The sequence below is a fragment of the Hemiscyllium ocellatum genome, chromosome 3, assembly GCF_020745735.1.
Source record: "Hemiscyllium ocellatum isolate sHemOce1 chromosome 3, sHemOce1.pat.X.cur, whole genome shotgun sequence".
Lineage (NCBI taxonomy): Eukaryota > Metazoa > Chordata > Chondrichthyes > Orectolobiformes > Hemiscylliidae > Hemiscyllium > Hemiscyllium ocellatum.
The window spans coordinates 8,437,842-8,454,363 of NC_083403.1; the positions used below are offsets into that span (position 1 = coordinate 8,437,842).

The 16,522-nt window shown below is 45.3% G+C and overlaps 1 protein-coding gene across 1 annotated transcript in view; it reads left to right on the forward strand.

The window, feature by feature from the left end:
* Positions 1–16,522, forward strand: part of LOC132834281 (dynein axonemal heavy chain 8-like) — a 1,170,382-nt gene that overhangs the window by 960,712 nt on the left and 193,148 nt on the right. The window contains exons 67-68 of the mRNA XM_060853001.1: positions 8,154–8,330; positions 14,860–15,027. Coding sequence (XP_060708984.1) covers positions 8,154–8,330; positions 14,860–15,027 — 345 coding nt within the window. The remainder of the gene's footprint in view (positions 1–8,153; positions 8,331–14,859; positions 15,028–16,522) is intronic.

Here is a 16,522-nt window from a genome sequence, read left to right on the forward strand (position 1 = left end):
ACTGACTGGAGCCCAGACCCCAGACTGACTGGAGCCCAAACCTCAGACTGACTGGAGCCCAAAAACAGACTGACTGTAGCCAAAACACAGTCTGGCTGGAGCCCAAACCTCAGACTGACTGGAGCCTAAACCCCAAACTGACTGGAGCCTAAACCCCAAACTGACTGGAGCCCAAACCTCAGACTGACTGGAGCCCAAACCTCAGACTGACTGGAGCCCAAACCTCAGACTGATTGGAGCCCAAACCCCAGACTGACTGGAACCCAAAAACCAGACGGACTGCAGCCAAAACACCAGACTAACTGGAGCCCAAACCCCAGACTGACTGGAGCCCAAACCCCAGACTGACTGGAGCCCAAAAACCAGACGGACTGCAGCCAAAACACCAGACTGACTGGAGCCCAAATCCCAGACGGACAAGAGCCCAAACCCTCGACTGACTGGAGCCCAAACCCCAGACTGACTGGAGCCCAAACCTCATTCTGACTGGAGCTCAGACCCCAGACCGACTGCAGCACAAGGCCTGGACTGATTCGAGATGAAACACCAGACTGACTGAAGCCCAAATACCAAACTGCCTGGAGCCCAAGGCCTAGAATGTCTGGAGCCCAAAAACAAACTGACTGGAGCCCAGACCCCAGACTGACTGCAGCCAAAACACCAGACGGACTGGAGCCCAAACCCCAGACTGATTGGAGCCCAGACCCCAGACTGACTGGAGCCCAAATACCAGACTGACTGGAGCCCAAACCCCAGACTGACTGGAGCCCAAACCCAAGATTGACTGCAGCCAAAACACAGACTGACTGGACTCCAAACCCTAGACTGACTGGAGCCCAAACCCCAGACTGACTGGAGCCCAAACCCCAGACTGACTGGAGCCCAGACCCCAGACTGACTGGAGCCCAGACCCCAGACTGACTGGAGCCCAGACCCCAGACTGACTGGAGCCCAGACCCCAGACTGACTGGAGCCCAAACCTCAGACTGACAGGAGCCCAAACCTCAGACTGACTGGAGCCTAAACACCAGACTGACCGGAGCCCAAACCCTAGACTGACTGGAGCCAAAACCCTAGACTGACTGGAGCCAAAACACAGTCTGACTGGAGCCCAAACCCCAGACTGACTGGAGCCGAAACGCCAGACTGACTGGAGCCCAACGCCAGACTGACTGGAGCCCAAACACCAGACTGACTGGAGCCAAAACACAGTCTGACTGGAGCCAAAACACAGACTGACGGAGCCTAAACCCCAGACTGACTGGAGCCCAAACCTCAGACTGACTGGAGCCCAAACCCCAGACTGACTGGAGCCCAAAAACAGACTGACTGGAGCCAAAACACAGTCTGACTGGAGCCAAAACCCTAGACTGACTGGAGCCAAAACACAGACTGACTGGAGCCCAAACCCTAGACTGACTGGAGCCTAAACCCCAGACTGACTGGAGCCCAAACCTCAGACTGACTGGAGCCCAAACCCCAGACTGACTGGAGCCCAAAAACCAGACAGACCGCAGCCAAAACACCAGACTGACTGGAGCCCAAACCCCAGACGGACAAGAGCCCAAACCCTCGACTGACTGGAGCCCAAACACCAGACTGACTGGAGCCCAAACCTCATTCTGACTGGAGCTCAGACCCCAGACCGACTGCAGCACAAGGCCTGGACTGATTCGAGATGAAACACCAGACTGACTGAAGCCCAAATACCAAACTGCCTGGAGCCCAAGGCCTAGACTGTCTGGAGCCCAAAAACAAACTGACTGGAGCCCAGACCCCAGACTGACTGCAGCCAAAACACCAGACGGACTGGAGCCCAAACCCCAGACTGATTGGAGCCCAGACCCCAAGCTGACTGTAGCATAAGGCCTGGACTGATTCGAGATGAAACACCAGACTGACTGAAGCCCAAATACCAGACTGCCTGGAGCCCAAGGCCTAGACTGACTGGATCCCAAACCCTACTCTGACTGGAGCCCAAGGCCTAGACTGACTACAGCCCAAACCTCAGACAGACTGGAACCTAAGTCCTGAGCTCACTGGAGCCCAAACCCCAAACAGACTGAAGCCAAAGACCTCGACTGAATGGAGCCAAATACCCAAACATATTGATGCCCAAAGTATAGGCTTTTATTCCCAGTTTTCCTAATCCATTGGGTTCACTCTGCTTACTAATGGCAGTTCTAACTATGAGATATACCAATTGTAATTTATTAAAGAAAGTTCACTAAAAATACTACAAATACTTTACCCAAATATTGATTATGATCATAAATGAACTCCATTTCATGGAATTGAACTCCAGGTTCTGACTGAAGCACATCATCACTCTCCTCTGTCCCAGCCTACGGCCATTGATCTGTTGACTTCTTGAGCTTGCTGTGTATCTTATGGTTTTATTGTTTATGTACCTTGTCCTTCTGTCAGAAGCTTCCCTCTATTAGTGAAATACCCTGTCCATCAGTCAGAAAATGTTCTCTGAGTGCTGTGAAGCACCCTGTCCTTCAGTCGGAAAGTGCTCTCTCTTTGGTGTGAAATATCCTGTCCTGGTGTCAGAAGCTGCCCTATATTGGTTGTGAAATGCCCTGTCCATCAGGCAATATCTGCCCTCTGTTTATTGTGAAATACCTTGTCTTTCAGCCAGAAACTGCAATGTGTTTATTATTAACTTCACTAAAAATGGCCCATGCCAAGAATTCCCTGGATATCCCATTTCCATTCTCAACTGGAAAAACTAATTTGTAATTTCATGTGCCTCTCTTGTCACTTTCTGACCATTTCATATTTAGTAAATAAATTTCAGCCAATCAAACTTGGACAATGAAAAGCATAAATCCTGAAATTCTGTTTTTTTTTAAAATAAGGCCAAACAACATAGAACATAGAACATTACAGCGCAGTCCAGACCCTTCAGCCCTTGATGTTGCACCGACCTGTCATACCAATCTGAAGCCTATCTAACCTATGCTATTCCATGTACGTCCATATGCTTGTCCAATGACGACTTAAATGCACTTAAATCTACTACCACTTAAATCTACCACTTAAATGCAAATCTACTACTTTTGCAGGCAAAGTATTCCATACCCTTACTGCTCTCTGAGTAAAAACTACCTCTGACATCTGTCCTATATCTATCACCCCTCAATTTAAAGCAATGTCCCCTCGTGCTCGGCGTCATCATACTTGGAAAAAGGCTCTCCCTGACCACCCCATCTAACCCTCTGATTATCTTATATGTCTGTATTAAGTCACCTCTCAACCTTCTCTCTAACGAAAACAGCCTCAAGTCCCTCAGCCTTTTCTCGTAAGACCTTCCCTCCATACCAGGCAGCATCCTAGTAAATCTCCTCTGCACCCTTTCCAAAGCTTCCACATCCTTCTTATAATGCGGTGACCAGAACTGTGCACAATACTACAAGTGCAGCCGCATCAGAGTTTTGTACAGCTGTAGCATAACCTCATGGTTCCGGAACTCGATCCCTCTATTAATAAAAGCTAAAACATTGTGTTCCTTCTTAACAACCCTGTCAACCTGGGTGGCAACTTTCAAGGATCTGTGTACCTGGACACCGAGATCTCTCTGCTCATCTACACTACCAAGAATCTTACCATTAGCCCAGTGCTTTGCATTTGGTTACCCTGACCAAAGTGAATCACCTCACACTTGCCTGCATTAAACTCCATTTGCCACCTCTCAGCCCAGCTCTGCAGCTTATCTATGTCTCTCTGTAACCTACAACATCCTTTGTCACTATCCACAACTCCACCGATCTTAGTGTCATCTGCGAATTTACTAACCCACCCTTCTAAGCCATCATCCAGGTCACTTATAAAAATGACGAACAGCAGTGGACCCAGCATTGACCCTTGTGGTACACCACTGGTAACTGGACTCCAGGATGAACATTTCCCATCAACCACCACCCTCTGTCTTCTTTCAGCAAGCCAATTACTGATCCAAACTGCCAAATTTCCCACAATCCCATTCCTCCACATTTTGTACAATAGCCTACTGTGGGCAACCTTATCGAACGCCTTGCTGAAATCCATATACACCACATCAACCGGTTTACTCTCATCTACCTGGTTGGTCACCTTCTCAAAGAACTCAATAAGATTTGTGAGGCACGACCTACTCTTCACAAAACCATGCTGACTATCCCTAATCAAATTATTCTTTTCTTGATGATTATAAATCCTATCTCTTTAATCTTTTCCAACACTTTACCGACAACTGAAGTAAGGCTCCCTGGTCTATAATTACCAGAATTGTCTCCACTCCCCTTCCCCAGGGGAACCACATTTGCTATCCTCCACTCTTCTGGCACTATTCCTGTAGACAATGATGATTTAAAGATCAATGCCAAAGGCTCGGCAATCTCCTCCCTAGCTTTCCAGAGGATCATAGGATAAATCCCATCTGGCCCAGGGGACTTATCTATTTTCACACTCTGCAGGATTTCTAATACCTCCTCCTTGTCAACCTCAATCATACCTAGTCTAGTAGCCTGTATCTCAGTATTCTCCTCGACAACATTGTCGTTTTCTAGAGTGAATACTGTTGAAAAATATTCATTTATTGCTTCCCCTATCTCCTCTGACCCAACACACAACTTCCCACTATTATCTTTGATTGGCCCTAATCTTACTCTCATCATTCTTTTATTCCTTAAATACCTATAGAAAGCCTTAGGGTTTACCCTGATCCTATCCACCAACAACTTCTCATGCATCCTCCTGGCTCTTCTGAGCTCTCTCTTTAGGTCTTTCCTGGCTGCCTTGTAACCCCCAAGCGCCCTAACTGAGCCTTCACATCTCATCCTAACATAAGCCTTCTTCTTCCTCTTAACCAGAGATTCCACTTTCTTCGTAATCCACGGATCCCGTGCTCTACAGCTTCCTCCCTGCCTGACAGGTACTTACTATCTAGGACACACAGTAGCTTTTCCTTGAATAAGCTCCACATTTTTAATGAGCCTATCCCCTGCAGTTTCCTTCTCCATCCTATGCTTCCTAAATCTGACCTAATTGCATCGTAATTGCCTTTCTCCCAGCTGTAACTCTTGCCCAGTGGTATTCAGCTATCCCTTTCTATCACTAAAGTAAACATAACAGAATTGTGATCGCTATCACCAAAGTGCTCACTTACTTCCAAGTCTAACATCTGGCCGGGCTCATTACCCAGTACCAAATCTAATGTGGCTTCGCTTGTTGGCCTGTCTACATACTGTGTCAGGAAGCCCTCCTGCACACATTGGACAAAAACTGACCCATCTATAGTACTCGTATTATAGTGTTCCCAATAAATATTTGGAAAGCTGAAGTCCCCCATGACATCTACCCTGTCTCTCTCACTCCTATCAAGAATCATCTTTGCTATCCTTTCCTCTACATCTCTGTAACTATTCAGAGGCCAATAGAAAACTCCCAACAGGGTGACCTCTCCTTTCCTGTTTCTAACTTCAGCCCATACTACCTCAGTTAACGAGTTCCCAAACATCCTGTCTGCAACTGTAATACTGTCCTTTACCAACCTCCCCCTCTTTTACCATCTTCTCTGTTCTTACTGAAACATCTAAATTCTGGAACCTGCAACACCCATTCCTGTCCCTGCTCTAACCATGTCTCCGAAATGGCCACAACATCGAAATCCCAGGTACCAACCCATGCTGCAAGTTCACCCACCTTATTCCCAATGGTCCTGGTGTTGAAGTAGACACACTTCAAACCAACTTCTTGCTTGCCAGTGCCATCTTGCATCCCTGAAACTTGATTTTGGGCCTCCCAACTCTCAACCTTTTCTATACTTGAACTACAATTTTGGTTGAAAATGTGTTGCTGGTTAAAGCGCAGCAGGTCAGGCAGCATCCAAGGAACAGGAGATTCGACGTTTCGGGCATAAGCCCTTCATCATTCCTGATGAAGGGCTTATGCCCGAAACGTTGAATCTCCTGTTCCTTGGATGCTTCCTGACCTGCTGCTCTTTAACCAGCAACACATTTTCAGCTCTGATCTCCAGCATCTGCAGACCTCACTTTTTACTCTACAATTTTGGTTCCCATCCCTCTGCTGGATTAGTTTAAACCCACCCCAATAGCCTTAGTGAATATCCCCCCAAGGATATTGGTGCCCCTCTGGCTCAGATGAAGACCATCCTGCCTGTAGAGGTTCCACCTACCCCAGAAAGAGCCCCAATTATTCAAGAATCCAAAACCCTCCCTCCTACTCCATCCCTGTCGCCATGTGTTCAACTCCTCCCTCTCCGTATTTCTCGCCTCACTAGCACGTGGCAGGGGCAACAAACCAGAGGCAACAACTCTGTCCGTCCTAGCTCTAAGCTTCCATCCTAGCTCCCTGAATTTCTGCCTTGAATCCCCATCTCTCTTCCTACCTATGTCGTTGATACCAATGTGGACCACGACTTGGGTCTGCTCCCCCTCCCCCTTAAGGATCCCCAAAACACGATCAGAGACATCACAAACCCTGGCACCTGGGAGGCAGCACACCAACCGCGGGTCTCTTTCGACCCCACAGAACCTCATATCTGTCCCCCTAACTATGGAGTCCCCAATGACTACTGCTCTGCTCCTCTTCCCCCTTCCCTTCTGAGCAGCAGGGACAGACTCTGTGCCAGAGTCCTGTACCCCACTACTTTCCCCTGGTAAGTCATCACCCCCAACAGTATCCAAAATGGTATGCTTATTGTTGGGGGGAATGGCCACAGGGGATCCGTGCATTGCCAGCCGGTTCCCTTTCTGTCCCCTGACTGTAACCCATTTGCCTTTTTCTTGTACCTTAGGAGTGACTACCTCCCTGTAACTCCTCTCAATAACCCCCTCTGCCTCCCGAATGATCTGAAGTTCATCCAGCTCCATCTCCAGTTCCCTAACGCGGTTTTCGAGGAGCTGGAGTTGGGTGCACTTCACGCAGATGTAGTCAGCAGGGACACTAGTGGTGACCCTTACCTTTCACTTTCTGCAGGAGGAACATTCAACTGCCCTAACCTCCATTCCCATTATTCTAAATTCCCAAAGAGACTAATGAAAAAATAAGGAATTAAAAAAAACTCGTTACCTGACCAATCTGGTGCACAGTTTCTTTATCTTGGTTAGAGGAGGAGGATGGGTGGGAGACACTACTCGAATAGTGTTTCAGGTAACGCAACCACACAGATATATAACTTTCCAGAAGACCTTCGCTCCTCCCTCGCACCTCTCGGCAAATGGAGGCCCGACTCCCGAAGTAAGTCCTTTTTAATGTGGGAAAACTCGCCCTTCCCGGCAGCCCTCGCTGCACCTCTCCTTCTCTCCTCGCCACTCTGGCAAAATGGAGGCCCCGAAAACCAAATTAAAATATTTTTACAAATTGAGGCAAATAATTGGCTGCATTGACATTGTACATTTTTAATGTGTTTTCTGCTTAAATATTTCCAGAAGTATTTCCAGATCTGATTTTTTTGTAATTGCTGTCATTGGTGTGCAATTTATCAGCAACCTTTGAAGAAGTTTGACAATAAAATTAAAGAAAGGAAAGACTGCATAAAAACGAAAATTAGGTTATTTCTGTTGTTGCTTCTGTTAACATTGCTTCTGTTATTGAGGAACTGCTGACTTAGCAGACGTTTAGATAAAAAATAAAAGCAGAGTCCACTTGCTTTTCTACAAGGAAACTCATTTATCAGACATTTCTTTGAGCACTATGAAGATGTTATTAAAGAGCATCCAGTGTTTTTGATTTCCAAAAGATATTCAATGACAATGCCACATAATGAAATGGCTTTTATTTAGCAAGAATAGAGTACTGAATAAACAACAGGAAACAGAGGAACAGGATAAATGGCTCATTTTCAGGTTTTTAAATTGTGGAATGCCACACAAATCAATTTCAGGACCTTCACCATTCACAGTCCATATCAATGACTTGGATAAATAAATAGATTTATTGCATTCAAGTGTGATGGCAATGATAAGATGGATTTAGAAGGTCCATGATTTATAATATTAAGGCTATTTTTCTCTCCACAAATGATGCCACAGTATTTCATCACAAATGATATGTAATTCCAAACTTTTCAGTTTTATTTCAGATTTCTGGCACCTGCCATCCTTTGCTTTTAGTATCTTGCATTTGTTCACGATGCTATTTTGCAGGTACTTGGGGAGGTGACAATTAGTGCACAAGCGGCAGAGATAGTTAAGAATGAAGTCCTGATCGTGAAAAATAAGGCCCAAAAAATTGTGGAAGAAATTGAAGCAGACAAAAATATTGCAGAGGGCAAATTAATTGCAGCAAAGCCAGCATTAGAAGCTGCAGAGGCTGCTCTGAATGTGAGTATTTTGGCTAATTGATACAACTGTGATTTCAGGAGCTATCTTATTTAATCATAGAATAGCTACTGTAAAGGAAGCCATTGAACCATTGTTTCCAGGTTGAGAAACTCCACTAAACTCATTATTTATCCTCCTCTCCCCCTTGGTTTTGTGTACCTCTGCATTTTTTGCCATATTTCAATTCAGATAATTATCTGATTCCTTTTAGAAATTCAGGATTGAATTTGCACACTCACAGGCTGGGCATTTTATGTTGTAAAATTCACTTAGTTTCTGAAAGTAGTAACTGATATCACGTGAAAAGTTCTGCCCAATGGGATATAAAGGAACTAAAGTCTGGTTGAAGATTTGTAGCTCGGGTGTCCGTTGTTGTGGTTCTGTTCGCCGAGCTGAAAGTTTTTGCTGCAAACGTTTCGTTCCCTGGCTAGGGAACATCATCAGTGCTATTGGAGCCTCCTGTGAAGCCTCAGGAGGGCTTCACAGGAGGCTCCAATAGCACTGATGATGTTCCCTAGCCAGGGAACGAAACGTTTGCAGCAAAAACTTCCAGCTCGGCGAACAGAACCACAATAAAGGAACTAATCAATTTTCCAAGTTCTAAGTTCAATGCTAAGGTCTAGGTAGCTAAATAGGAATGTGTACTGACTCTTAAGTCTAGTCTGATATTTCTCAAGAGATTTTGATATAATTCATCCACCTAGAGTTTGACACAATATGTAAATGTATAATATATAAAGTGTAAATGTCACTTCTAATTGGAGGCAGCTCTGAGTCCCACAGCTACCTAGACTACACCTCCTCCCACCCTGCCCCCTGTAAAAAAGCTATTCCATATTCCCAATTCCTTCACCCTTGCCGCATCTGCTCCCAGGAGGACCAATTCCAATACTGAACAACTCAGATGGCCTCCTTCTTCAAAGACCGTAATTTCTCCTCATGCGTGGTTGACGATGCTCTCCACCGCATTTCCTCCACTTCCCGCTCCCCCACCCTTGAACCCCGCCCCTCCAATTGCCACCAGGACAGAACCCCACTGGTCCTCACCTACCACCCCACCAACCTCCAGATACACCATATCATCCTACGTCATTTCCGCCATCTCCAAACAGACCCCACCACCAAGGATATATTTCCCTCCCCACCCCTATCAGTGTTCCGGAAAGACCACTCCCTCCGCGACTCCCTTGTCAGATCCACACTCCCCACCAACCCAATCTCCACTCCTGGCACCTTCCCCTGCAACCACAAGAAATGCAAAACTTGTGCCCACACCTCCACCCTCACTTCCCTCCAAGGCCCCAAGGGATCCTTCCATATCCACCAGAAATTCACCTGCACCTCCACACACATCATTTACTGCATCCGCTGCACCCGATGTAGCCTCCTATACATTGGAGAGGCAGGCCGCCTATGTGCAGAACATTTCAGAGAACACCTCTGGGACACCCGCACCAACCAACCCAACCGCCCCGTTGCTGAACACTTTAACTCCCTCTCCCACTCCGCCAAGGAAATGCAGGTCCTTGGCCTCCTCCATAGCCAGATCATAGCAACACGACGCCTGGAGGAAGAGTGCCTCATCTTCCACCTAGGAACCCTCCAACCACAAGGGATGAATGCAGACTTCTCCAGCTTTCTCATTCCCCACCCCCCCCACCTTTTCTCAGTCTCAACCCTCAGACTCAGCACCACCTTCTTGACCTGCAATCTTCTTCCTGACCTGTCCGCCCCCCACCCCTTCTCCGGCCTATCACCCTCATCTTAACCTCTTTCCACCTATTGTATTCCCAACACCCCTCCCCCAAGTCCCTCCTCCCTACCTTTTATCTCAGCCCGCTTGGCACACCCTCCTTATTCCTGAAGAAGGGCTTATGCCCGAAACGTCGATTCTCCTGCTCCTTTGATGCTGCCTGACCTGCTACGCTTTTCCAGCAACACATTTTTAAGCTCTGATCTCCAGCATTTGCAGTCCTCACTTTCTCCTGGCAGCTCTGAGTGTCAGATATTATAATGTCAAAATTGAACTGTGTTGAATATTCTGGAACTGTAATATATGATATATTTTTAGAAAATCTGTATATGAAGTACAATAGAGTCATGGAGTAATAGAGATGTACAGCATGGAAACAGACCCTTCGATCCATCCTGTCCACGCCGACCAGATATCCCAACCCAATCTAGTCCCACTTGCCAGCAGCCGGCCCATATCCATCCAAACCTCCCTATTCATATACCCATCCAAATGCCTCTTAAATGTTGCAATTGTACCAGCCTCCACCACGTCCTCTGGCAGCTCATTCCATACACGTACCACCCTCTGCGTGAAAAAGTTGCCCCTTAGGTCTCTTTTATATCTTTCCCCTCTCACCCTAAACCTATGCCCTCTAGTTCTGGACTCCCCGATCCCAGAGAAAATACTTTGTCTATTTATCCTATCCCTGCCCGTCATAATTTTGTAAACCTCTGTAAGGTCACCCCTCAGCCTCCAACGCTCCAGGAAAACAGCCCCAGCCTGTTCAGCCTCTCCCTATAGCTCAGATCCTCCAACCCTGGCAACATCCTTGTAAATCTTTTCTGAACACTTTCAAGTTTCACTCTGTCTTTCCGATAGGAAGGAGACCAGAATTGCACACAATATTCCAACAGTGGCCTAACCAATGTCCTGTACAGCCGCAACATGACCTCCCAACTCCTGTACTCAATACTCTGACCAATAAAGGAAAGCATACCAAACGCCTTCTTCACTATCCTATCTACCTGTGACTGCACTTTCAAAGAGCTATGAACCTGCACTCGAAGGTCTCTTTGTTCAGCAACACTCCCCTAGGACCTTACCATTAAGTGTACAAGTCCTGCTCTGATTTGCTTTCCCAAAATGCAGCACTTCGCATTTATCTGAATTAAACTTCATCTGCCACTTCTCAGCCCATTGGCCCATCTGGTCAAGATCCTGTTGTAATCTGAGGTAACCCTCTTCGCTGTCCACTACATCTCCAATTTTGGTGTCATCTGCAAACTTACTAACTGTACCTCTTAAGCCCGCATCCAAATCATTCATGTAAATGACAAAAAGTAGAGGACCTAGCACGATACTTTGGCATTCCACTGGTCACAGGCCTCCAGTCTGAAAAACAACCCTCCACCACCACCCTCTGTCTTCTACCTTTGAGCCAGTTCTGTATCCAAATGGCTAGTTCTCCCTTTATTCCATGAGTTTTAATTTTGCGAATCAGTCTCCCATAGGGAACCTTGTCAAAGCCTTACTGAAGTGCATATAGATCACATCCACTGCTCTGCCCTCATCAATCTTCTTTGTTACTTCTTCAAAAAACTCAATCAAGTTTGTGAGACATGATTTCCCATGCACAAAGCCGTGCTGACTATCCCTAATCAGTCCTTGCCTTTCCAAATACATGTACATCCTCTCCCTCAGAATTCCCTCCTGCAACTTGCCCACCACCGAGGTCAGGCTCATCGGTCTATAGTTCCCTGGCTTGTCTTTACCACCCTTCTTAAACAGTGGCATCACGTTTGCCAACCTCCAGTCTTCAGACACTTCACCTGTGACTATCGATGATACAAATATCTCAGCAAGAAGCCCAGCAATCACATTTCTGGCTTCCCACAGAGTTCTCGGGTACACCTGATCAGGTCCTGGGGATTTATTCACCTTTAATTGTTTCAAGACATCCAGCACTTCCTCCTCTGTAATATGGACATTTTGCAAGATGTCACCATCTATTTCCCTACATTCTATACCTTCCATACAATATTTGGGGAAAAAATTGTGATGGGTAAAAGAGGCCATTCTCTCAAGGTGAGGAGGTCACAATAGAAGTGAATAGCAGTGGTCCTTTGAGCACAGATAAAAGGCCATAAAACGTCAATGCCTTTATCCACCAAGAGCAAAATACTGTAGCTGTAACAGAAAATAGATGAGTTTCTGTCATTGTTTCCACTGGTACCAAACACTCTTGGACAGAGTTTGCAGGAGTCCACCTCAAACGTTAGTGCCATGAAATCTGAAGCCTTGGTGATTATATTCACATCCCCGAACAGAATACTCACCTCCACTGAGAAAATGTCACAGCAGGCAACAGAAGCATGCTTGGCCCCACCATGTTCTACAAGCTCAGGCTATCACTTAAGTAGAATGGAGGATAATCTCAACTTATCTGGTCAATATCTTCAAGGAGAAAGTGAGGACTGCAGATGCTGGAAATCAGAGCTGAAAATGTGTTGCTGGAAAAGCGCAGCAGGTCAGGCAGCATCCAAAGAGCAGGGGAATCGACGTTTCAGGCATGAGCCCTTCTTCAGAAATGGAATCTGTCTTGTTCAGGGTTACCGTCAGCACGGATCATAACAATTATATTTACCAGGGAAAAAGTACTGAAAAAGTTACTAAGACTAAAAGCTAACAATTCTGGTCTCCCGGTTATAGGAAGTATGTTATTAAACTGGAGACGATTCAGAAGACATTTACCAGATGCTGGTGTATATGGAAGGTTGGATAGACTGTGATTTTTTTTCACTGGAGCTTGGGAGGTTGAGAGATGACCTTAGAGAGATTTATAAAATCTCAAGGGTTAATGGTAGGTGTCTGTTCCCTAGGATGGGGGATTTCAAAACTAGGAGGCACATTTTTACGGTGAGTGAGATTTTAAAAATGCATAAGAGACAAGTTTTTTTTTTACAAGTGGGTGGTTTGTGTGTGGAATGAGCTTCCTGAGTGCTGGAGAATTGTCCAGTTACAAACAGAGGCCACACACAGATCTTTTGAAATTGAAGAATACTGATTTATTTCTCAAGCCTGGGGAAGAGAAATTGACAGGACTGGTACAGAACTGACACTCTGCACAGTTGAATCAAGGATTCTCTTCCCTGAGATGCAGATACAGTCAGTTTTTTATAGTGTTACAGTTGTATTACAGGAGTGCAGTGTTAATTGCAAGATAATATGAATTAAATTACATTCAATGAAAAACAATCGGTTGTCCAGTAGTAGCAATCAAGTAATAATTGTAATAGGAAGTTCCGTTCCTCTGCTAGAGCAGGTACTAATGTCCAGCATCCTGGTTTCAATGGGTCTGCAGGGTGGTGTGCATTCTCGTCAGGTATCTGGTTGCCACGAGGTAAGCTTTGAGGGGCTTCAGTACCTGAGGAAACTGGGGATGCCCTTGGAGCTGCAGGAGCAGTGATGCTATTGTGAGGTAGGAAGTCAATTATCAGATCATCTTAGGAGTGTATTCTTTCAGTCTGGAAGCTGTTTAGGTAATGTCTTGCTTTGCTGTTTAGTTCCTGAGCTGGTTGTGGTTAAGTTGAAGTATTATGGGCATGCTCTGTTTAGCTAAGAATAGACTTGGCTTCTGTGAACAAGTTTTGGGCAGGGGAGTTTTTTTTCTCCCACACTGAGGAAGTGGTGGGTGTGGGCACAGTTATAATATTTAAAAGACACTTAGATAGGTACATGAATAGGGAAGGTTTGAAGGGATATGGGTCAGAAATAGGCAGGAAGGATTGTGTTTAGCATGGACTGGTTGGACCAAAGGATTAGTTTCCATGCTGTATGACTCTATGACTCTATAAGTCCCCAGCTCTTGACAGACTTCATCCTAGGATTTTAAAAGAACTGATTATTACAATAATAGATGCATTGGTTTTAATTTTCCAATATTCCTTCTGTTGCCAGAATGTTCCATCAGATTGGAAAGTAGCGAATGTTACACCTCTATTTAAGAAAGAGTGCGTTAGAAAGTAGGAAATTACAAGTCTGTTAGCTTAACATCTGTCATAGGGAAATGCTCAAATTGTTTATTAAGCAGAAAGTAACAAGGCAATTAGAAAATCTTAGCGCAGTCGCACAACATTGTGGAGCACAGTGGTTAGCACTGCTGCCTCACAGTGCCAGGGAGCAAGGTTCAATTTCAATCTTGGATGACTGTCTGTGTGGTGTATGTATGCCCTCCCTGTGTCTGTGTGAGTTTCTGCTGGCTGCTCCAGTTATCTCTCACACTCCAAACAGGTGGAGGGTAAGTGGATTAGCTATGCTAAATGCAAAGTTACAGTGATGGGATGGATCTGGGTGTGATGCTCTTTGGAAGGTCAGTGCAGACTTGATGGGCTGAATGGCCTCTTTCCATACTGTGAGGATTCTATGGGAATAGTTTTTGTGAAAGGGAAATAATGCTTGAGAATTTATTGGAATTTTTGAGGCAGTATAAAGCAATATTAACAAAGCGAAACATATAGACCTTTGTTACTTGGGTTTCCAAGAGTCATTTGTCATGTGCCTTGTTAAACGTTCCAATGTAAAATAAAAATTCACGGTGCAGGGTCAACATAATAACAGATTGACAAATAGTCAGACCACAAGATTAGGAAAGTGGAAAACTGAACAGGCACTGAATGTATGGGAAATAAATTTGATGATAATACAAAGGCAGGTAGTCAATTGTTGAATCATGTAATGCCTGTAATTGTCTGTATTTATTAAGATCACATTGACAATTTTTGTTTTTTTTTCCAGACAATAAAACCTGCTGACATTTCCACTGTGAGGAAGTTAGCCAAACCACCTCACCTGATTATGAGGATTCTTGACTGTGTGCTCGTTCTCTTCCAAAAAAAAATGGATGCAGTCACCATGGACCCTGAAAGACCCTGTCTCAAACCATCCTGGGGCGAGTCTTTGAAGGTTAAACAATTTATTATCATACTGTGAGGTTTTGGCAGGGGAACCACAAATACTATTACGACCAGGATTGGAGGAGTGCACTGTTTCACTGTAATCTCACAACTCCACTGGTAACAATATATCTTGAAATGATTTATCCAGTTACCAACATGATCATTTATATATTTTATCTATATTGGATTCAGAATAAAAATGTTTATCTACCATGTTCATTTCATAAACATCAAAATATTGATTATTATAAAACAAAATTTAGTCAACAAAGATGTTGAGCTGATAAATGCACTTATCCTGAAATATTAAATATTTACCCCTCTTAAACAATGCACATCCCAGTGAAAATAATGATTTCTCTATGCAAACATTGACTTTAGGAAAATAGCACTTTGCCTACAGAAGGCACTGTGAGAAGCAACCAAAGACGATTCTGGGAGGCATTGGCTCACTTTCCAAGACTGAGAAGGGGATCGCTGACATAGGCTTAGCTGCTCTAGAAACCAGGTTTATAGGCTAAGTAGTAACTGGAAAGATACTGAGTATTTCAGACGAATCTAAACTGAGAATCTTCATCATCAGACGATGGTGCTATCATTGCTGGATTTTGATTGCAAGCAGAACTTGGAGTCATCGGTTGAGCTGAGTGAAATTGGTGGATCTTTATGCTACCTTCAGCCGAACACAATTCAATGACCAGTTCATCAAGGCTATGGACTTTGCTAGTATTCGTACCCCAGGCCAGGGAGTCCACATTACAGTCAGGGTGATTGTGAAGAAGATGGATGAAAGATTGCCGTCTGAAATCCTGAGGATCAGCAAGTCCTTTTATGCCAGTCTGTATAACACAAAGCCCACAGACAGTGCGGCATTCAGTCATTCCTGTCATCTGTCACAAATGTCTTAGTCAACAGTATGTGTGAGAGGCTGGGCCAGTGTTATCTCTGGATGAGCTGACTCATGGGGGGCATGGTGGCTCAGTGGTTAACATTGCTGTCTCACAGTGTCAGGGACCTGGGTTCAATTTCAGCCTCGGGCGACTGTGTGTGTGGAGTTTGTACATTCTCCCCGTGTCTGCGTGGGTTTCCTCCTGGTGCTCTGGTTTCTTCCCACAATCCAAAGTTGTGCACATTAGGTGGATTGGTCATGCTAAATTGCCCATAAGTGTCCAGGGAAGTGAAGGCTAGGTGTATTAGTTAGGGGAAATGTAGAGTAGCCGGTGAAGGCGAATTGGTCTAGGTGGGATACTCTTTGGAGGATTGGTGTGGATTTGTTGAGCCAATTGGCCTGTTTCCACACTGTACTAATTTTAAAAGATACTCCAGTCCATAGAAAAGAATGAAACTCCCACATCGGGAGAACACACCAGGCCAGTACCTGTTCCTCCAGGATGGAGCTGCTACAATGGAAGAATATCAAGCCAGACTGGGATGGGGTTGCTACAATAGGAGAACACCACGCCAGGCCTATCTGCCCCCCTCCCTTGGGATGGGGCTGCTAC